Here is a 23,936-nt window from a genome sequence, read left to right as displayed (position 1 = left end):
AATTTCATTACTGGTTATTCATGAGCTGGGGGATAAACATCCACTGCAACTCTACAGGATGAGACAGAACATTACATTGGTGGGTAGTTTTGGATTGTACTATGCATATATACAGTACCTTTAGTAAAAGTAATATTTTAGTGATCTTACCTCATTTGCGCTACTTTCTTTTTCTCAAGACCAAGAGACACAGAAGCAATAAAATGTTGAACTACTTAAAAAATTAATCTCTAAGAACAATAGAGCACTTGTATAGTTTCCAGGTATTAAATAAATATAACCTTGTTGTAATGTGAACAGTTGCAACAATCACTAACTGCTTCAAGACTTTGTACATTGATTTATCCCTTCAATAGTTATTTCAGTCACTAAGGATTTTAGATACATGCTACAATATGATTGGAAATTTTGTGAGGCAAAAAAACCATTTGTCCTATGAGTACTAATTACCTTAAGAGTTTAAAAGTTATTTAGCATACATACTAATCCAAATTTTAAGACCATTCGAAACTGAACTCAGATATCCAGAATCAAGACTTCAAGTACAGATGTTGCTTAAGACTTTATTGCAAGGCCAAATATTTCAACGTAAATATTTAAACAGTTATCACTTCTTGTTATTTTGTCATTTTCATACAGGATAGACATGTAAAGATATTTTAGAAAGTTGACCAAAAAAATGAAGTATTCTGGACTGCAGACGAAATGAATTTAGACCATTACTTTCATCTTCCTTAGCTTTCAGCGTGAAAAGTTATATTGATTAGGTGTTTAAGATTCCAGCCACATGTTGTACAGAATTCTAACTTATGTCTGGATTTCAAATAAGTGTGTTTCAGAGTTCTTCAAATCATTAAAGCAGTGACTTTCTTGACTTTGTCACAGTGGGATTTAAAATTAATTATTTCTGCCTCTAATTTTCTTTTGAAAAAATATTTCACTTAAATGCATCCCTCTCAAATTTCACCCATGTGTTTGAAATAATGCTGTGATGTATTTTTATTTGTGATACAAAATAGTAGTGTCTTCAGTTTCAGAAGTAATGCTCTTTCTGGCTCATTGCTTTTTGATTATTTGTTAATCTAGTGATGTGTTTTCATCTGTGTGATTTGGGTTTGTTTCTGTTTGTTTTGTTGTGGGTTTGTTTGTTTGTTTGTTTTTTTAAAGTAAAATAGTCCTTAATTTGTTCCATCAGTAATTGCTGTAAGTTGAATTCTCAGACATTTTCTTAATTTACTAATAAATGTATGTTCCCTTCAATTAAATGTATAAACAACTCTATTTTATTGAATCTAATAAGAATGCTTTGTCCACACTACAACTTGATATTTTGAAGGATTAATATTCTATTAGAAAAAAAAATCAAGCACAAAATGAAAAATCACTAAAACCAAAAAATGATTTTAGTACTATCTTTTATTAAGGTAAAGATAAAGATTGTGAGAAATTCAGTAAATACTTCTGTACGTCTTGTCTGGAAAAGTGTGTGGCTAGGTGCATGTAATTGCTTCCAATTTTTTTCTTCTTATATTTGCAATTTAAGGCATACTCAGTGGCTTCTCTGGAAGCGAAGTTTGCAAGGCAGCTGGTGAGAAATGCTCTTCCAGATGCCAGGGATTCTGAGCATCTGGAGCATCTTTAATGACTGAGTGTCTTTAATGACTGCCATACTACTGTCAACCTGTCACGGGATAAATGAAGATTTTTAAAGCATATTTGGTAGTCTTTTGGGTAGCTGCTTTTAGAATGTTCTAGAAATTCCAGTCTTTTCCTTAAATACTAGATAAAGAAGGTAGAATGCAACTAGGTCTGTTTCATTGCACACAGTAATTACAAGTGAGAGACCTAAAGGGAGAACTGCCAGTATTCCAGGAGTGTCACAGTTCCTGACTTCAGGCTGTATTTCTATTTAAAGCAATGACTGAGATGCTCAAGATTCTTCTGTAAATTCTTCTGTACAACAAAGTCTCTTCAAGACTGATTGAATGGATGATATAGAACTAGTCATCTCATCTAATCAAGTTGTTGTTTTTTTTTTTAAACTGTTTATCTCTAACAGGAATCGTTGAGAGTAGCTGAAGAATAGGCTTTCACTGAAAAGTTGAAGGAAAATCTGTTCATTATTAAAAGGACTATGTAGAGAAATGTAAATAATTAGATTATTCAAATAAGAAATAGGAATCAGCTGAGCAGTCTACTGAGTTTTTGACATCCTGTGTCTCACCGTCAGGTCTGTAAAATATGATATTTCACCTTGAAATAGTAAATGAGCTCTGTTTTCAAAAGTATTAGAAAGTATATCATGTAGAAGCCTTCAGAGCAATTGGTTGAAATCAAATTTAGGCTGGTAAGCCTCACAATCAATTATCCATGAGATTCTGAAGGAAAAAAAAATACCATTTCATCACACATAAGTAATTGTTTTGTCTAGTTCTTCCTATTTTTGAATGTTTTGTTTTGCAGTACTGCTAGCATTAATCCTATATGTGCCTTACATATTGTATGCACAGTTTTTTCTTTTAACAAGTAGATAATTCAGCAGTAGAATATTGCCTGATATGTTTAGAAAGATAATACCACAGATGCTAAAATTAGGGCCACTCTTAGATAGCTTTCTTCTATCAGCCTCATGTAGAAGATAAGCAGAACTGAGCCCAGTGAATTCAATTTGCCAAAATTAACACAGGTGTTGACAAAAAGATGTGAGTAAATATTAAAAAGGATTAATTTAGAAAGCTAGTGACCTCAGTTTGTGTTGTGCTCATGTAATACTGTGTCTGTTTTCTACTTCATGGTCTTGAAAACTTGCAGTAAAAGCAGAATCTGTCTATACAACGTACGTATAGGTATGGTGCCTGTCATCTCTGCTTTGTTTAATTGTTAGGTTTTGCTTTTTGCAGCTCAATTACAGAGTTGAGCTGTTTTTCTTGCAGAAAAATATTCCAGTACAGCTTGAAGTCACTGAACTCAAGGTAACTTTTTTCTTAATTCAGAGTGGTCCAATTGAACCTACAGACCATTGAGAAATCAATTGATATTTAATACTTATCTCACTTCTAGTTTTTGCATTTCAATAGCTCTTATCTAATTTTGCTACTGATATACTACATTAATTTCCTCTCTTTAAGATCTGACATGGTTCTGAATCATGTACTTTACAATTTTGATTCTCAGTGTTTTCGGCTGTCGATTAAGAGACTTCTGTTCTATATATAATATATAAATACATATATATAAATATATATATATATATATAATCTGTTAATTATATTCTCATGAATAGTCCAGTCGATATACTGAATCCATCTGTGTTTTCTAGTCTGAAGTAATTCCATATAAACAGTTATCTGTCATGTGAAATGTTAATATCTAATTATTTTTTAACCTACTGAATTTTTCATAAATGTGAATTTCTTTTTAAAAACAAGTTCTCATGAGGATTCTTGGGCTTTTACATCCACAGACTCAATTAAAAAGAATACATCTGAGATATTAAAAAGATTTTTTCATATTAATATGAATTTGCTATTCCATTCTAAAGTACCTTTAACATCAAGTCACTGACCTGTGCAATAGTAAACTTTCATCCTAAAAAATTTTAGCTTTTTTAACTCGGTGGAATGTTGATCACTACATCAACATTTACAGTATATATGTCCTCTGAGTACAAAAGTTTATGCAGTATATACCTTCAGATTTGTCTTGTTAGTTTTCCTGAGAATGTGGGTAACAGGAGCACACAAAAAAAGCCAATCTTACTATTTAAGACTTGATTATTTAAAAACTCTTTTTTAACTGCCAGCATCTGAAAGCCAAGAGAAAAGTGGCCTTTCCCAATGCTACTCTTTATGGAGGATCATGTAAACTGAACTGAATATGTTTTATTGTGAAAAATGAGTGACAGACCAGTTTTAATAGATTGTGCAGTACAGTGCTTCTACAAATTAACTTTTCACTGGAAATAGCAATGTCTTTTGGAAATCACATAAAAAACTGCAACAGATAAATAATACGAATATAATAGTGAGTGTGATTGCATTAAGTGCCTAAAATTGGTTTAAAATTTTTTGTATGAATTGAAAGTATGTGTAATTATACTCACAAAAATGTATTTGTTTACAGAGAAAGTCTACTGTATTTTGCCTGCTGTTGAGAATTTAGTGTTAACTTTTTGAATACTTAATGATGAGTTAAGGATGTGCTATCTTTACTATCTAATATTAACTTTCTCTTTATTCCCAAAAGCAGAACTATATTCTATGATATTGGGATTTTTTTAACATATGTTTTCTTTGGAATATGTAAGATTGTTCTTATTTATGATACCTAGTATTTGAGGAAAAAAGATGGAATGATTTTTAGTTCCTTGATTTTTATGTTTTCCACAGATTCTCTGTGGTTTTGTGGTTTTATTTTCTTGCTGCACTAAGCGCATAAACTTTTAAGAGCTGTTGAATGTAAACTGGGAACTGAATGTCATAGGTGTTGGCATGTTTTGAAAAGACTAGAGAAACCTCTATGGTGGGTTGTTTTTGTTTTTTTTCCAATCAACTGTCAGTATGGAAATCAGCTTAAAGTAACAGTTGAATATAATTAAAGTAATATATGAAAATATGCGTGCATGGAATTGCTGTGTTTGTTCTCTTATCTAAAAGAAAAAAAGTGAATGATGAGATAAATGAATAACAAGCTGTATTTGAGAAACCATGGCTAGTTAGGATGGGAAAATGAAAATGCTAAATTGTCTGTAAAAATTCACAAGGAAAGAGCTTAGCTTTCATTCTGGTTTTTATAAGCTGTTGGCAACTTAAACTGTCATGAGCTGAAATGTGCCTAATCTTGAGTTATATAACGGTTGTTTGGAATTGTGTCATCTTTCATAAGGAATATACTTTTCACTATGTTATCTATGAAAGAGAATGCTTTCTAATGTCAGAATTAGCAACACGTATTTAATTTTGGGGGACATTATAGAATTATACATATATACATATAATGATAGAACCGTTAAACCAACTAACTGATATATTGAACTAAACAGAACATTTCTGAAAAATTCAGCCCATTACTGTTGTGTGTTTTTTCTTTTATGTGCTTAGTGACAAACAAAAAACCAGCGCAAGCAACTATTACAAAGGTCAAGCAATTTGAAGGCTCTACATCATTTGTTAGGAGAACGCAGTGGATGCTTGAGCAGCTTCGCCAGGTCAACGGTATTGATCCTAATCAGGTAAGTTTGAACAGTTCTAGAAAATGGAATCTGAGCTCTTATAACTGATTTGTGGAATAAGCGTCTTTCATTATTCAAAAGGTAAATGGAAAGATAAGAGACAGGTTTAAGTGCAAATTCTCAAACAAGAAATAAATTGGTGGAGTACATGAAATAGACTTTAATGGAAAAGATGAGAGGAGGCCAAAGCTCGTAATCAGATATTTTCTTTCTTCCCTCCTGTCTCCCATACTCTTTTTCCTGCTCTGTTATTTCTTTTAAAGAGAAAAATAAGAGCTGTGTTTGCCTTGTCTTCATCTATAAGCCTCTTGGGTTCCATTTTGGCATGCAGCTGTGTTGTAAGGGCGGTAAGTAGAAGCAAAGAAAGGAGGGGTTACTGAGGTTCAAGTTTCTGGAAATACTGTGAACCTTTCCCCAGGACAGTCCACTCCTCAGATCCCTCCACACTGATTATCCTTCTGTACAAAGGGCTGTGGTGTACCTTAGCTGCCAGTTTCACAAGACCACTAATTTAAGACAAAAATCAATTCAAACAAACAAAAACCCACTAAGTAGTTTTGGAATTGTTTCCAAAATTTTTGCCTCAAACATACGCTGTTTTCTTTTTTTTGTTTTGTTTTGTTTTTTTTGTTGTTTTTTTTTAATGTGGAATGTGCAGTCTGACTTCAGTTGTTGGGGAAAAATTGTACTAACATGTTTATAAATGCAAATCTTCAGTAGTCATACAAACAGAATTAGAAGGTAGCAATGTGACTAATATTGTGTGATAACAAAATCATTTACTGTGTTCATTGTACAGCAGAATGTTTATGGTTAACCCCACTTGGTTTCTTCAGGGTTGTGCTCTGATCAAACAAATAAGCATCTTAGTGGTGCACTAAATTTAGTACAGTCCTGCTAATAAATATTAAGTTCTTGGGCCACTGCTAAATGAAAAGCAGGAAGCAGAATTTTATTTGGATAAGAGGGATGGTGAAAATGAGAGTAACGACATAGATATGGATATAGATATTTCACATAATCTGCAAAGGAGCTCTGTAAATAGCATCTAGAAATACATTCAATGTGAAAGTCCTATAAAGTTCTTCAGCTTAGACATTCCTTTCAGACTTATTTTTCTATAGTTCAGTATCATTGATTCAAAATAATATTTACTGGATTAGTTTACAAAATGATTTTTAGCGAATATTGTTAAGCACAATAGCACCACTGCTTTTATAGAATCCATCTATTTTGGCAGCTGTTGCAAGGTACAGAGCTGGAGGTTACTTGGTTCTGAAAGTGATCTTTTGTTCTTTTATCCCGAGATCTATACAACACTTTATGATAATAAATTAAATACAATGGCTAGGGCTTACTGTTTATTTTCTTTCTTTGGGTAAATATAGTGACCAGAACCACATTTTCTATAATGCAGCATGAGAATATATTTTGGACTGAATGGCTAAACATATTAAAACAAAAATCCTTATGTTAATATAGAAGGTAAAAGTAGCTATATACCTGTAGTTAAGAAGAATTTCTTATCAGATTCCAACTTCTAATAATTTGGTCTAAAATATTCTTGTTTTCAGATATTTCTTTTCTTAGCTGAATACTCCTCATTAAAAATACATAAGAAAATAATTCCTGCATGTGTTTTTATCAAAAATATACAGGAGAAAAAATAATCCTGGGGTGATCTGAAGTTACGTGATCTTAATGGGTTTTTTTTGTTTGTTTGTTTGTTTTTTTCCAACATAATTGCTTTTTAATTTTTTTCCAAAATCATTTTGGAAATCTTTTTTCAAATCATTCATGAAACTGGAATAACAGTTGTGTATTCTTTCTTCTAGGATTCCCCAGAATTTGATTTACAATTTGAAAATGCTTTTGACCAATGGGTAGCAAGCACAGCTTCAGAAAAATGCACATTCTTTCAGGTTCTTCATCACACATGTCAGCGATATCTTACAGACAAGAAGCCAGAATTTATCAACTGCCAATCTAAAATTATTGGAGGTAAGTCAATTGAAACTGGAGTATTCTGAGAATGTGGACATGAAATGATGGTTTGCATGTGAGTTATTCTGTGTTTAAATGTGCTTATCTATACTTTGATATCATGAGTTTGAATATGCTAATTGACAGTAATGAAATTGTAGGTTTCACCATCAAACATCTCTTCAAATTCTTCCAATGTCTTTGTTTCTCAAATACTTAATTTAAGAGGTAATATTCACTACTCATCTTCTGAGAAGTCTCCTCCTACCCACAGCAGCAGAGGACATCTCTACAATATAATTTAATACAAGCATGCCCAAAAGTGCTTATTACTAAATTTCCTATATGGATTTTGAAATTTCATAGAATATCCTGCGTTGGAAGGGACCCATAAGCATCACTGGGGCCAACTCCTTTAATTTGATTTTGGCAGAAATCCGTGAAGGGTTTTGTTACATTTCACAACTCATTTGCATCCTAGAGGGGATATATCAGGTTAAAAAAAAAAAAAAGTAAAATCTGGTCACTGCGTGGTAGCTTTACCATACACTTCCCAAATAATATAAACTACTTTGGGGGAGGATTTTTATTTACTTCACTAAACATTGTTTAGGAAGTTAAACCTTTAGAGGGTAGATTTTAGTTGTTTCCTGATTTCTGAAAATAATCTCCTTTTTATTGGCTCTAGAACAGAAAACTTAAAACCTCTTACACTTTGTCTATTCTTTTCAGCTGGAATACAATGTTATTTCTCTCTTTCTGAAATGAGTCTGAAATTTGAGGTTGCTAATCTGTATAAGAGATCCACTTAGGGGTGGGTTTGTTTGTTTTCGCCTAGTAGACATGAAGTACAACTATGCTGATTCTTACTCAGTTCTTTCTAGTAATTCTCTTCTACTACAACTTCAGCATATTTTCCTGCCTGCAGTGTAAGAACTGAATCTTCTTAAGATTTAAGGCACTCACCTTAAATGCTTTTTTTCTTTTTCTTTTTTTTTTTTTTTGGGTGTTGCTTTCTCTTGCCACCTCTTTGTTCTAAAACACCAAAAGTAAACTTGGAAAAGGAGGAATTATCTCTAGAATGTATTTTAGCTGACCACAGTGATGTTACTACTAATTTTGCAGTCAAAATTTTTCTGTCAGTCATCCTTTTTCTATTGGTGTCCTTTCAGACTAAGAGAAGAGACACTGAATTTTCTTCTAAGCTCCCTTTCTTTCTTCCTATTTCACTAATCTTCCCATCATTTTCAAAAGCTTTTGGTTTACATTATATTTAAAATTTCAAAATGTATGTATCTAGTGGAAACATTCTTCCTGCACTGAGTAAAAACAAACAAATGACTGTGATAGCAACTTTTAAACAGTCTGAAACCTGTAGTATCAGATATCTTTATGGAAAATAGTGAAATATGTCACAGATTTCAAACTCATTGTGACTGGAATATGTACACTGTATATACATATACAGTGCATATACATATATACACTGTAGCGGAGTATGCAAAAAAAAAAATATATATATAAATGATATATCTTCACATAAACTAAATCCAGTTCTGAAACCCTAGTAGTTAACCAAAACAATAGATTCAAAGCATTTTGAAACATCAGTGTTGTCAGTTTATAGATGAAGCATATCATGTTACAGATGAAGCATGCCACCTTATCTCCTGTATGATGGCAGCCCTTGTATTTTAAGTGATACTCTTTTGTTCTTTCTGAGGAATGTACACAGCAATTTCATACTGGATTGTTAATTTATTTTCTAATACTCCAGTATTATTTTTAATTATTATTAAAACATACACTTGTGTAATGTTATGGATATTTACATTATATATATAATGTGTATCTTGTAACTATTGCTTATTTTCAGATAACAAAAAACAACAAACCACTGAACTTTTTCTCAGCTGGAACCAAAGATGAAAGTAGTTTTGAAGGATTTGTTTACAAGCTTGCTGATTGAGTCTTGTGCCTTCCTAAAGGGCAGGAATGAAGAAAGTGAAATTCATGCTATATATGTTTCTGCAGAAATTACCTAAGAGCTTAGTTTTAAATGAATTGTTGTCATCTTCTGTGAAATGCAGACCCTCTCTATTTACTTCCTCATTTTAACTTGCCATACACACAAAACCTTGCTTCCAGTAGCCTGAATCTTTATCTCCCAAGCCATGTTTTGCTTTACTGTTTATTGAGTATAAAGTAAGGATACAGTCTGTGGAGTGTTTTCTGTAACTTGATTAATGATATTAGTAATTACAGTGATAGTGTGATCAAGTGAAAGTTTTGGGTGCTAATTCTTAGAACAGAGCAAATTCAAATTTGGAAAGACTGTAAGTAGAAGATACCTCCCAGTGTTATCTTGTATTAAATATTTCAAGTTCCTCTCTTGGAGGAAGAGAGCTATCTGTGCCTTACATTAGGTTTCTAGATAATGCTTTGTAGAAGAGAAGAAAGGCAGGCATTTATTTGGGAGGAGAGAGTTGTCTTTTTTTATTATTATTACTTATTATAATAGGAACTGCTTTTCAATTCTGTATGTTTTAATGTGTGGGTAGTAACACTGTAATGCATCTAATCTGAGGTATCGTTGTGTTACACAAATTGTTAGTAACAAAACTAAACAAAAACAAACATAAATTCCAAGACTATAATGATAAACAATTGCTGCCACCTTCAGACACATACTAGAACTGCAGAAGGAAGGAAGACAGGTGGAAGTAAGGTGATGATCTCGCAATTTTTTTTGTTTGTTTTTTAAGCTTTGTCCTATAAGCTGTAGTTATTCTGTCAAATTAATTAAAATATCCTTAGAACCCAAATAAATTACATCTTTGCCTGTGTAACCTTTTCTCTAGGACAACTGACAAGAATTATTAGTGGATCACTCTTCTCTAAGAATATATTGCCAGTGTGAAATGGTAATGAGTTTCTTTTTTTGTAAGCTATTGACTCATCTTAGCTTCAGATATCAAGGAATAGGACTTCATGATGTTTTCATTAATTCTTTGGGTTTAATTGAGGATGAAATTTCTACATGAAAAAGCCAATTTGAATTCAACTTTTCTGTCATATTTTAGAAAGCCAACTGTGACTGGAAGTTTCAGAATGTAGATTTCACAGAAGTTTTGCAGTTTGTTAGTAAACTGTCAGCTTTAAGGCAAAATACTTTGTTTGTGTTATCTGGATACCTTTTATGAATTAGAAGAGATGCTCATGAGTGATATATGGTGGAATAAGCCATTTGAGACCGAGTAAATGTGTATTGGCTTCCTTCTTACTGTTCAAATTGAATGAATGACTTTAGAAGACACATGAAATTAGGAATTAGGATGGGAAGGAAGACTGAATCTCCTGGTCTCTTTTCTTTCAAATATCTGATACTTACTGCTTTAGCTTCTTACCCGATAGTCACTTAAAAACTGTGTTCTTGACCATGTGACCCTTACAGACTTGTACTTGTAAATTAATTCCATTACTGTGAATTAATTTGAAAGCACTGTGACAAAATTTATCTATGTATTAAAAAAAACCTATCACTTGTTTTTAATAGTATTTTGTTATTTTGAGATAACTGAGCCAGAATGTAGTTCTGTGTTTTTCATCTAATTGATAATAGTAAATTTTCTGGTCAGTAGACTTTTTTATTTGTATTAGAATGTTATCTAATATCTATTAGATGTTAGATTGAAAATACTAACTTGGAATTGTCCTGATTTATATGAAAATATTAAATTCAAGTATAAAACTAAGTTTAAATTTCTCAGTTTGGAAAAGAGTAAGAAAAAGAGTAACAAGGAATCGATTCAAGTTAAGAATTCCTTTCTTTATATCTGATCCTCAATGTGATAACATCCTGTCCCAGCATCGATGCCAATGTTTAAAAACATCAACAGAAGTACACTGGAAATACAGAAGGTAATTTTTTAAGAAATGCATCAATGATTTGTCAATTTTACTTTTCATATTTGTGCAATGTATTTTCTAGTTTTTAACTGTTGATTTCTGATTTCTGTATTTTTCTAATTTCAGCAACTTTTGCTAAACTTTTGATTTCAGCAGAGAAAGGTGGGGCATCAGAACTATATGATAATATTGAACCCTAGAAGATAACAAAGTTTCTGAATGTAACTGTTGAAAAATTATAAACAGTATCCGATCTTTTTAAATTTAACATTTATTATTAATAAGAAAGATTAAGACAGATTAAGGTTAGAAAAGAAAAAAGAACATAGCTTTGGCAAACCATTTAGTGTGCTGCTTATGTAAAAATATTGAAAGGATTAATAAAATAATGATTAATTTCATCTGTAATAATGTACAAAGTTTGGAAGCACTTGTTCTGCTGGTCAAGAAAAGTAATAAGTATTGAGCCTTAGGAGAAGGCTTCATTATGTGTATTCATTCTAGTTTACCTACTGTTGTAGTAAGACCCCTTGAGAAGGCAGTAATGTATACTGGTAGATAAAGCAGTAGTCAAAGCACTAACCTGATCCACTGTGACAGTTCTGTTTTCTTACTTGCAGTTCTTCTTTCCTTGGTAAAGAAAATACAGTTGGCTTACAATGCAATTCTACTGAACTGCTATATAGCGTTAGTAGTGCATTCCATCATCTTTGAGCTCTATGCTTGTTTTTATTTTGTGTGTCTGTCTCTGCTTTTGTCTTACTTTTGTGGGTTTTTTCCTAAGAACCTGCATTTAAATTTAAATTATTTTCTGTTGTTGCTTGCAAGTTTCTATAGTATTGGTTGGGTTTTGTTTGTTTATTTGTTGTTTTTTTTTTAATTAAAGTTCTGCCTGAAAAATACTTCTGTGGAAGAAAATGAGCAGCCTATAAAAATAGAGTTGACAGAGAAATCAGTTGCTGAATGTCAATCACAATAGAAATCTACAGCAATAAGTATGGTTCCACTGCTGCAGTTCAGTGATCACGAGATACCATATACTCCAGCTTAAAATGTTGTTATATTTCAAATGAAGTACAACTGCACAGACTTACAAATTAATGGTATTATTGATAAGAACTTTGTAACATTATTGCAGTATTCCTGGGAGCTGATATGTATATCCCTAAAGAAAATTGCTGAAGAGAAATTAATTTGATGGCCATTTCAGAATGCTCAGTTTGCTATGACGGTAATTCTCCTAGGATACAATTTATTGATTTTACATCTTTGTCTTCAAAGTATGTAAACTCACTCATAAAATTCAAAACAGATTGCTTTTGCATAACCCTCACTCAGTGTAGACAATGCATTGTATTTCTTCTGTGCAGCTGATGGAACCTGACATTTTGAGAGAGAGGAGGTTTGATAGGGATGAATCACTGCTTTGATTTCCAGGGGCAGAGTCTGATCAAATCTGAAATAACAATTCCTAAAAATACTTAGCTTTACTATTTTTGAAGGTGTACATTAGCAGCTAGTCCAAACTACTGAAAGACCAGTTATAACTACTAATCCTGGTAAATCTTGTGCTGTTATCAGACTATGAACTAATTTAGTAAAGTCATTGGTCTCATCTCTGTATTCCTTTAGAAATGTTTCTTCGTTGAAAGGATATGTAGTTGATGAATTTACACAGCGTTTTCCATATTCTCTCCACTGCCAGACCACTGACAAGATATAACATCAAAAGATTTCTTTGATTCTTTAGGAAGGCCTCAGTTTAAACGTGTGTGTGTGTGCACCTATATAAACAGTGTCTTTTGTTTCCATCTTCTCTCCTTCCCTCCATCTAAAGAACTAATGTTGAAATGATGCTTTATAGCTAACTATGGATTTCAACAGGAATTTGGAGTCCTCTCAAGTGTTGACTTAAACTTGCACTTAGGGAAGTCATTGTCATTCTGACTTGATCAGGTCATATATTAGTATAAAGTTCAATAATACCTTTCAGATTTCCCCTGCCACCCTGCAGGAATCATATAGTTTCCTCTTAATTCACTGTGAACTTCAACTCATTTTATTTTTTTTTTCTTTGAATTATATACTTTAGATGTAATACTGAATTAGATGCACGTATTAAATATGATTGGTTGTATCTAAAAATCTCTACTTCAAAATAGCACGCAAGATTTATCTGTGTTTTTCTATTCAAAGCTACTTTGAACCATCGTTGGCATTAAAGAGTAGTAAAAGATTTGTTTGTCAAAAGAAGTTACCTACCCCACATCAAAACTGTGGAAACCAATGTAGTAATTCTTAATTTGAGAGTACTTCTTATTCTGATACTTACGCTACTTTCCCATGCAGAGTCAGATTTTTACAGAGGTGAAAACACTGATCTGTGACTTGAGAGCACAGAAATTTTGATGTAATATGATCAATACAAGCTAAAAGATGTGAAATCTGACACCTTTGTGCTAGCATTGCCACCTGCATCTGAACACCCATGTGTTTGCTTAGATACTGATCTGCCTGAAAATTCTTGTTTTCTGTTCAGACTTCGGCCTTTTGTTCAATATGAATTTTCTGGCTGTGAACTTAGAACTTACAACTGCAGATTCAAGAAGACAATGGAAAAGTCCAGTTGTTGTATAGGGAACCTGCAAATGTGCAGCTAATCTTGGGAACAGTTTTCATGGAAATTAAGACATTCTACCAAGAAAATCAGCAAGAGTAGTATAAGACAGTCCAGTGTTTCTATGTCTAAGATTTTGCAAGCCACAGTGAAGAATTTAGATACAGCTTCTTTGGGGAAGGGGAATCATTTCTTAACTGAAAATTTAATTTTTCAGCATATTTATCTCCCTCAAGACCTTCATTTTTTTATTGGATATTTTAATGGTGCAATGGCCTTTTGTCTTGGATGATGAGTTCACAGACAGTTAGCAAAACATGAAATAGTGAAGATAAAGTCATTCTTTTCAATTATAATCCCTGTTTCCAAATTTATGTTGAACTTTTAGTGACTTCAGTATATAGTAGTGAAAATAGTATGCATGGGTGTAAAGAGTAGATATGTCGTGTTACAGTTGGTCTTGTTCGTGAACTTAAACTAATCACTGTTACTCTTTTAACCTTACTTTATTTAGTAATGCAAGTCCAGTTTTATTGCAGATCAATAGTAAGCATAAATAGCTTATTAAAAAGAAATATGTTGTTTTGGTGTAGTAGAAAGAGCTTCTTAATTACTGTAAATAATCACAATTATTTCCTTCTCAGAACAGAAGGTAACTGCTAAATACACGCACAATTAAAAATTAAATGCCTGTGTTTACAATCAATGACTGTAAAGTCTTACCAGTGATGTACATATAAAAATCTGGGTTGAAATGAAATATTTTTTTGCATGGTTAATAGAGAATGTGATGAATTTTTTTATGAATGTATGTTAAAACAAATCATGCAAACAATAATGGTATCTCAGGACACAAATTAGTTCATTAAATCGATTGATTTCCATGTTGATTGATGATAGAGTCTGTATATCTTTCAGGTACTCTGTATGCTGGATTAAGAATGCACTTTTTTATGTATTCTCTGAAATAGTTTGTTATCATAAGAACCAAAACTTAAAAATGAAGTTGGCAGGAGCTTTAGTGCTTCCTGGAAAATGTTGTTTCTTCAGTGTCTCTTCATCAGGAAGTCCTCCAGGATAACTGGTCTAAAGCACTCATACAAAGACAGCTGCCCTTCCACTGTTTCTGCACCTTTGGACTTGACGCATTATGTATAATTACACAAGTCATTAACTGAATTTTCTAAGGAAAAAGAAGAGTTTAATTCCAGAAGTTTAAGTTCTGCAGCAAAAATTCAAAACAAAATGTCTGATTTGCTTAAAAAATAAAATAAAGTTTAAAAAAAGGATTACTGAAAACTGCATAGCTATTAATTGATCTGAAAATCTGAATGTTAAATTCCTTTTCAGATGAGAAGACAATTTCAGATAAGACAAAATATCATAGCTATTAATACATACATAAATTTTTCTATCTCTTTAAGCCAATCATTTGAGCAACTGAAAATAAATTTGTAGTATGTTTCTGCGTTTTTAATAGCAAATTTTTTGTTGAAAAATACTGAATTAAACCCAGTATCCTTCTTGATAGTTTTGTATCAAAATTGACATAAACGTACACATTTTGCTTATATTAGAAATTAACATTAACATGCTATTTTAGATCATACTCAGTCTGAATACATACTTTTCCTATGTTATCTGGCAGTATTTATTTGCTCCACTTTGTAAGTCAGCAAATACTACTACATTAAAAAAAAATAAAAAGCTCTGTTTTGCTCTTAATAAAAGAGCAGTTTCATAAAATGGTAAATTATGAAAACTTTTCTACTCTCTGTTCAAGTTTATTTGAGAACATCAGTTCACCCGTACCAGTTTTTTGGTGTTTTTCTCCTCTTGCAAATGTTACAAAATCTTTCCCAAGACGTTATGTGAGAAGTTGTTGAAAGCTTTATGTTGAGCAAATTCTGCATCTGACCTTGAAGATCATTAGAAGTCCTGAAATCTTTATAAAGAGGAAGGGCAAAAAAGTTAATGGCAGTTTTTGCATGTCTACTTGTTTATTTTATGTATTTTTTTAAAGTGGTTCTGTGCCACTTTGGTTGTTGAAATAAATTTATTTCAAATTGGTTGAAATAAATTTAAATATTTTCTTCTCAGTAGGTGCAGTTCAGGCAGTTTTGGTGTTCAGTCACAGAACTAACTTGTCCAAAAATTTGGAATGTTGGTAATCAATTCCTGTAAAACAGCTTGAAAGTTTTGCATTTTATAGGAAGAATTTTTATGTGATAGCAATGCAGTTCATAGGAATGTTTCTCCAGTCAATCTAGTACAAATGTTACTAGTTAGAGATACTAATGTAAGAACAAAGCATAGTCAATCATATCAGAAACCACCTATGTGTGCTCTAGAAATAAACTGATGGAATTCAGTGGACTACTTAGATATGAGTTTCTGTGTTGCTCATATACAGTATAGGATTGTTTGTTTCTTTGTTTGCCTACATTTCAGGTCAGCAATCTGTTAACTTCTATTCTCCAACAAGTTTTAAGGCTTTAGATGATTATGAGTTTTATGAAATTCTCCATATACTTTGCTTCACTTGAATTCAGTGGACATTTTCTGTCTGCACAAAGCAACAGGCAGAGTTGAGAGCTTTTAAAAAGTCTTATCACAGAAAACCAGCACTGATTTGTACAAGAGGTACAAGAGGCCTTAAATCACTCCACAAAAAAAAAAAAAAAAAAAGGGAAACTATTTCCAATGCAGTATTGCCTAGTATGCCTGTTTACAGGAAATATGACCTGAACAAAAGCCAAAATAAGCTTCCAAGAAAATTAGTGGAACTGGCTTTAAACAAGCAAGCTATGAACAAAGTAGCAACTGACTGAGAAACTTTGAAGTAAGAAAACATACACAGTGATTTGATTGATTTTATAACCAAACTTCTCAGAGGCTAAACAGAGACTGCTGGAAAAGATGAACTTCCACTTATGTCTTAAGAAATTGCAGCTCACAATATTCTTAGATATTCATGTCTTTAGTTATAGTACCAATTTTATTTTCTAAATGCTGTTACTTTGTTCTGTGCAAAAACAAAGAATTCTGTCGATGTTCCATATCTTATACACATTTAATTTTTAATTACTAATGTGTGTAGCATTAGCAATATTGATAGACATATTATCAGGAGGTCTCAGATTGGTATTTCATCTTCCACGAATCAGTATATGGTAGATTGTCGGGTCCCTTCCATACCTTCATATTGTGATAATAGTTCTGGTTTAGTTAATCAAAATTGCAAGGTGGTTATTTTTCTCAAGAGTTTATATGTGTGTAGTTTGCACTGTTGTTTCGTAGGCTATCTGGAGCAAGCTCTGGTTTCACTATTCAGTGTTTGTTTGCTGTTTCTAAGGAAAAAGGTATTATCTGCTTGGTTAGACTCAATGAATCTTTTGTTCTTGATTTTCCTAATGAAACTAGTAGCAAAATAATCATTCATTGTAGTGTTTGGGTTTTGTTAACCTGTGGTTATTCTTAAGTAGTCATACCTCTCAGATTGATAGTAAAGGCAGTTGGTTTGTGTTGATTTAAAGCTGTCTTTATATGTCCATAAGAACAGCAAACTCTGTTATAACAAAAATTTACTGTGCTGCTCAATTTTCAATTTGAATGTTCAAATTGCTGTTGAGCTAATTTTATACCTTTACCAGCATAAAGAATTTAAATGTTATATATTTGTGTTTAATGCTGTGAAGAGACTGTGCGAATACAATATTCAGAGGCAGTTCAGAAAAGTAGCACTGATGATGTGCCCAGTAGTTAATACTTTACCTACTCTACCTGTATTGATTTTCTGTCTCTCACAGTGACTTTGTAGATGTCTGGACAAGTAATTATTGTAATGTAGATTAAAATTTTAAAGCTTTTGCAGTTCTATTAGAAGACATCACAGAATTCTCATACCAACAATTTGGAGAAAGCCGATATTTTACTAGTCCTTTTGCTGAAAAGGTAAAAGGGTAGAATGCACGTTTTTGTCATATGTGTATTTTAATATATACTAGTTCATATTTAAAATGTGCAACACTGTGTGAGGAGTTTTCAGTTTGTAATGTAGTACATATCATAAACATTCTTCAGCAATTCCTCCACCAAAGAGAATAAGCTCTTCTGTTTTATCCCCCTCTACTCTGCTCTTGTGCCCCATCTGGAATACTGCGTCCTAGTGTGGAGCCCCCAGTACAAAAAAGACAGAGAGCTGTTGGAGAGGGTCCAAAGGAGGGCCACGAAGATGATCAGGGGACTGGAGCACCTCCCCTATGAAGACAGGATGAGGGAACTGGACTTGTTCAGCTTGGAGAAAAGAAGGCTGTGGGGTGACCTCATTGCAGCATTTCAATACCTCAAGGGAGCCTACAAACAGGATGGGAATCAACTCTGTGAAAGGGTTGACAACTGCAGGACAAGGGGAAACGGTTTGAAGTTGAGGGAGTGAAGATTTAGGCTGCATGTCAGGGGGAAGTTCTTTACTGTGAGAGTGGTGAGGTACTGAAACAGGCTGCTCAGAGAGGTTGTGGTTGCTCCCTTCTATTCAAGGCCAGGCTGGACAGGGCTTTGAGCAACTGGTCTAGAGGGAGATATCCCTAACAATAGCAGAACTAGATGATCTTAAAGGTCCCTTCCAACCCAAACCATTTTATTATTCCGTGAAACAGTGTGACTGTTTCAAAAAAAGTTACTCTATATTAAGATGAGAGTGTTTGAAAGAAGTTGTGATTCATTAGAGTAAGTTTCTGAAATAATATAAGAGTATAAGGCTAAAAAAACAACTCATAGTTAACCTGTGTCCACTGCTTCCTTATACTCTTCAAGTATTACAATGTAGTATGGTGTTTTTTTATAGCTTACAAGTAATATGGTTTCACTGATTACCATAACTAATCCCACTATCCAAAATGTGACTAGATGATAAAGTGGCAAATGACGCATTCACTCTAGGACATTATAAATTAAAGCACTTGAATTTAATGCAAAACATATGCATATATATATGTGTGTGTGTGTGTGTGTTCTAACTGTTTATTTTGATATTGCAGGAAACAGTATACTCCATTCAGCTGCGGACAGTGTGACAAGTGCAGTACAGAAGGCAAGTCAGGCTTTGAATGAGCGTGGTGAAAGACTAGGTCGAGCAGAAGAAAAGACGGAGGAACTGAAAAACAGTGCTCAGCAGTTTGCAGAAACTGCACACAAGGTAAGATTTTGGTAGAATAAGGTTCTCAGTAGGTAAAAGTCATACATTCCTTTATTGAGAGGGTAGGAAGGTCTTGAAAGAATTGCAGTCAGTCACTGTTTATGATCTCTTTGCTTTCTCGCTATCTCACTCATTGGAGATAAGTTCTGTCCCTCAGGGGTCGGTGCTGGGAGGAATACTCTTTAATATCTTCATCAATGACATTGACTGTGGTGTTGAGTGCACCCTCACCAAGTTTGCTGATGACACCAGGCTGTGGGGTGCAGTCGACACACCAGAAGGACAGGATGCCATCCAAAGGGATCTTAGACAGGCTTGACAGTGGGCCCAGGTGAACCACATGAGATCCCTTCCAACTCTAAGGATTCTGTGATTCTTTGTAACTGTTCCTTATTTTAGTGATTTCTGCTTTTTAACTTCTTCTGTGCATGGATCTGTAGCCAAACTCCTTGGAGAAGAGATCAGACCTTAAGATAAAGGGTTACAGTTGTATTATCCAATTATTTCCATCCCAGTAATTACAAAAAAAAGGTACTTATAACTCAGAAAAAAGTAACTTGTTTGATGTACTGGTAGCTAATGCTAAATTAAGACATGGTATTTTTGGTCAGATTAATTTCACTATCTCCACTTTAAAGCACTTATATAATTCTAGTTAGTACTAAGAATATAAATTTTTTGCCTTTTAGCACATCTTCCTTGGGCTTCCAAAACCTATGTACTTGTTGCATGAGTCTGGTTTTCATCGTAAAAGAAAGAAACTGGCCTACATCTTGGTGGATAAAAGGCTTTTGGCTTTATTGTATATATGCCAAACAATCCTTTAGGATGAGTTGCGCCAGAGGATGCACAAGTTGGATATTAGGAAGCATTTCTTCTCACAGAGTGGTAGTGCATTGGAATAGGCTGCTCAGCAAAGTGGTGGAGTAACCACTGGAGGTTTTGAAGGAAAGTGGATGTGGCACTAAGGAACAGTGGATAATAGTGGTAATGGGTTGACAGACTAGATTGTCTTAGTGGTCTTTTCCAACTTCAGTAATTTTATGATTCTTTATTACATTTCTAGTAATTAGTATTACATTTCTAGTACGTTAGTGCTAGAAATCTTGGATTGTTCCTTTTCAGATCTATACAAATTTCTCTCTTACACAGTCATGAACACAGAGCAACTTCCTCAAAAAAATAATTGTCATCTTTTTGAATGCAAGGATAAGTCTTATTAAATATAATATGGTTTTTGCAATATTTTTTCTTAAAATATTTTCTGTATTGTTTCCCTAAACCTTAAATTGCATATAAGAGGTGCAGTAGTTCTGCAATTCTGCATCTGTTATTTCACAAAAATGCGTAGGACAGCTACCCAGCAGTGTATTTTATTAGGAAGACTTGATTTTTGGCAGAAATGGTGAACAATTTTAAGCAAATCAGAGTTTTTGTTTTGATTGCCTTACAACAGCTAAAGGTTGCCTTCAGTAAAGAATAAAAATTAAAATTGTCAGCCCATAATTAATTTCATCACTATAGTATTATGACTGAATAAGAATTTCTCTTACAGCTTAATTTGTGCATGTCTGGATGTTACTTTGGCTATGTCTCAAGCTATTTTAAGATATATGCAATATCATGCAGATGGTAGAAGATTCAAGGCACGGGAGTGATCTTTCTAGCTTGTTTAAAACATATCTTAGTCACTTGATGGCTGAAAAAAAAAAACTAGTTTGCACCAGCACCAGTATACTATACAGAGTGGGCTGACTTACGTAAAGTCTTGAACTTAGTTCAGGGTAACTATCAAATTCTCCTCGTGATAGTTTTTTTTTTTCACCTTCTTTCTCTCTGAAAAATTGCCTATGCTGGTGACTACACAGAAGGTCAGATTCTGTATAAAAATATTTGCTGTCAGATTTGCTTACTAAAGTATAATTTTCCTGAAAAATCTCTGATTTTTAGGGTGTTGAGTTGAACTTTTTATATGTTGAAATTTAATCCAGTATGTCTCTACAAACCAGAGTTTTCAAAAATAGTGCTTGAGTATAAAAGGTTTCTATCACTTCAGTTTGAGTCATTTATTGATCACTGTCAGGAAATTAGGAAATTTTAACTGCATGTACTGATTTTGCTTTCTAAATAGCTTCCTAGAGGGTTCAATCATCTCATCTTTCTGCAGCATGCTGTTATCTACAGATATCATTTTTATATTATATGAAATTTAAAACAAAGTTCTTTACTTGATTTGGCAAAATCAGTTTTTCTGCAGTTTTTATATGGCATTCATCTTGCTTTAGCTTTGCCTTATCCCTCTTATTACCAGATTTCAGTCCATTTTTTATTACTTGGAATTGAAATATTCAGTAATTGCAAAGGCAGAAAGACAATCCTTTTTCATCATTGTGTAATGGCAGAGCTGCTGAACAACTGTTTAAATTACCTGTATAGAATTACACATTGGACTTAATCAAATAATTTGGTATTACTTTTATTACGTGTGCCTCCATTTCTAGGCTCTTGCTTATACACACAGCCATCATCATGTAAAGCAAAATAATAGAACACTGGGAAACACAGCTCTGAAAGCAAATAAATCCTTATTTCATTTTTCTTTTTTCTTTTCAGCTTGCAATGAAGCACAAATGCTGAGATACTGCCCGAAGTTGAAATATTCTCGAAAGAAACTGAAAAGCCTAGGTTCAGCAGTTTTTGCAGGAGATGAAGACTTGTGTGTGTTTTTTTTCCTTCCAGTTCAGTGGAGATGCATTCTTTCAGTTTCCATGCAGGAAAAGATGTTGCTTTTCTACCTTTTTGACTTACATTTTGTTTCTCTTTTGTAATACTGCGACACAATCTTGCAGTACTTTGTACCTCTATTTCTGTTTATTACAGGAGCTAAAGCGAACAGGGGAGCTGGACCAAATGACAAAGTTGATCTGGATTAAAACAGTAATATTCTTCCCCAGTACTCCTTCCTGGTACTGCATAGAAGAATATTTTAACTAAGTGCAGACATGCATGCAGAAATAAAATCCAAAGAAGGGGTACACATTTCTTGAATTTATGAAGCATCAGCAGAATATGAATGTTGGAATTAAACACATGAGGATTTAACTGTGGTGGAGGATATTGCCTTGGGAAACAGAAAACTTGTTTAGCCTACCCAGTTTTGCATGTGCCAACACCAGCATTCCGAAGGTCGTATCTGAATTTCATAGGGGAATCTGTTTCCAGTGCTGCATTTTGAATATTTCTATTTTAACTTCCAGATGGATTGTTTGAAGAGAAAAATGAAAGAAACATACAGTGAATGTATGTGTGATGTTTCAAAATTGAGGAAAAAAGAGAATGATAAATCTATACATATAGCTGTGCCTCAAAAATAATCTAGTGTCTAGCAATCTGGTGTAAAATCATCTCATATTATTTTTTACCTGTGCTTCTCTAGTTAAAGAGGGATGTAAAAGAGAACGCACTGTTTTCCATGTCATTGGTTATTCATGAATGTTACAGTAAAAATTTTAGGGAATACTTTTCAGAAAATTGATAAGAATTATCTTCTTTTTAGTTGATCATCTGATTTTTAAAATAGATGCTTTTAAAAAGTGTGTATTGGTATAGTAAAATCATACCTTTAGTTTGAGCATCAGTTTTCAGTGTATATTACCACCGGAAGTGTGACTCCCTACTTCATTCTGTATTCACTGTATGCAATATTCGTATTATATTCTTTTACAAAGATAAACAGGTTACTCTTTTTTTTCCTTAAAGCTGTTTTTTAATATTTTTATAACATTCAAACATGCTTCTCAAATTAAGAAACAGAAATCTTGGCAGAAATTTCAGTCTTCATCTTCTGGAGATGCATGCACTTTAAAAGCAATGCACCTCAGAAACTTTTGTCCTCATCTTACTGGAGAGCCAGAGAGCTGGCATTAAATGAATGCACTTTGGTTTTCATTTTCAATGTAGAATAAGATATTTCCATTGTTAATGACACTTTAAACAATCTAAAGTCCTCCAAGCAGTGCTTGACAAAAGATAAAATCTTCTGTCAAAATTAAGAATACTTTAATTACCACAAGCTGATGTAACTGAAGTTCTGTCTTGGAAATACTCATGTTATAAAAAGATATTTGTCTTTAGGAAAACTTTAAGACATGACATTCTTATAGCTACATTCAAAATGTACATCTATTTTTTAAATAATTTAAGCTGTTTTCTATGATGCTTGTTATTTAACTGTACACTGAAAACTGACAGAAGGCATATAGTTGTCATCTATGTAGTACCATACAATCATTTATACAGATTTAGCATCATTAAATTGATAAGAATTGTCCAAATTGAGATATAAATAGATTTTCAGATTTTACATGAATTTCTGCTGAAAAGGTCAAGGTCACAGTTGCACTGCTAAGTTCCAGATCTTTTGTGAGTTCAACTGCTCTAAAACACTGCTTTAATCCCAATGACAGTTCTTCAGGATTTTTTTGTATATTCTCCAGTTAATAGTATTGTGTTATGTATCATAACTCAGGACTTTTATCCAGCCATAAAAAGCCATTTACTATCAAAATTCTAAGTAACATAGTGTTACCAAATGAAGGAAAAAGGGTTATTTATGTATTCACCTTCTTCTTGCTGTTCGTTTAACTACTAGATTTGGTAGTTTGTAGAAAAAGAAAACAAAAAAAAAAAAAGAAGGTGTATAAATGTCCATACATAGATAAATCTTATAGCATTGCAATTTGCTCCTGGAAATCAGTTTGTAGCATATACAACATAGTATTATTAAATAGTGATGTACATAACATATACTATAATTCAGGTTAATGTTTCAAATAAAAGAATGTATTTGTAAATTGTAACAACATCAATAGTTTATCTTTTTAAAGTTCTGCAAAGAAAAAAATAATCATTGTTATAGTTGAAACTGCTGTGCTGCAAATTCTGTCTTAAAAGACTATTTTTGAGTCTAGAAAAAGTTGTGCATTATGTGAAATATTAAC

At 33.0% G+C, this 23,936-nt stretch overlaps 1 protein-coding gene across 3 annotated transcripts; it reads left to right on the top strand.

The window, feature by feature from the left end:
• STXBP6 (syntaxin binding protein 6) lies at positions 1 to 23,635 on the top strand. 3 transcript variants are annotated; one of them, XM_019615679.2, is made up of 5 exons: positions 1 to 79; positions 5,100 to 5,230; positions 7,066 to 7,231; positions 18,779 to 18,936; positions 21,550 to 23,635. In XM_019615679.2, exons 2-5 carry the CDS (start codon positions 5,186 to 5,188, stop codon positions 21,571 to 21,573), a joined length of 393 nt encoding a protein of 130 aa, XP_019471224.1. In that variant the 5' UTR covers positions 1 to 79; positions 5,100 to 5,185; the 3' UTR covers positions 21,574 to 23,635. The 3 variants fall into 3 exon arrangements, with proteins under 3 accessions (XP_019471224.1, XP_019471222.1, XP_019471223.1); XM_019615677.2 differs by lacking the exon at positions 1 to 79 and adding an exon at positions 2,777 to 2,846; XM_019615678.2 differs by lacking the exon at positions 1 to 79 and adding an exon at positions 2,957 to 2,972.
• The last annotated feature ends 301 nt before the right edge of the window (positions 23,636 to 23,936 follow it).

This window comes from Meleagris gallopavo, chromosome 5 (genome assembly GCF_000146605.3).
Source record: "Meleagris gallopavo isolate NT-WF06-2002-E0010 breed Aviagen turkey brand Nicholas breeding stock chromosome 5, Turkey_5.1, whole genome shotgun sequence".
Classification (NCBI taxonomy): Eukaryota; Metazoa; Chordata; class Aves; order Galliformes; family Phasianidae; genus Meleagris; species Meleagris gallopavo.
The sequence above is the reverse complement of the archived record's forward strand: the minus strand, read 5'-3'. Positions and strand labels throughout refer to the sequence as shown.

What these genes read in the sequence shown, in the direction of transcription:
- STXBP6 (XM_019615677.2), top strand. Translation starts at nt 2,792, where the DNA reads ATGGTCTTGAAAACTTGCAGTAAAAGCAGAATCTGTCTATACAACGTA. An exon ending in CCAATCTAAAATTATTGGAG is followed by an intron (nt 7,232 to 18,778) that starts GTAAGTCAATTG and finishes TTGATATTGCAG; the next exon opens with GAAACAGTATACTCCATTCA. An exon ending in TTGCAGAAACTGCACACAAG is followed by an intron (nt 18,937 to 21,549) that starts GTAAGATTTTGG and finishes TTTTCTTTTCAG; the next exon opens with CTTGCAATGAAGCACAAATG.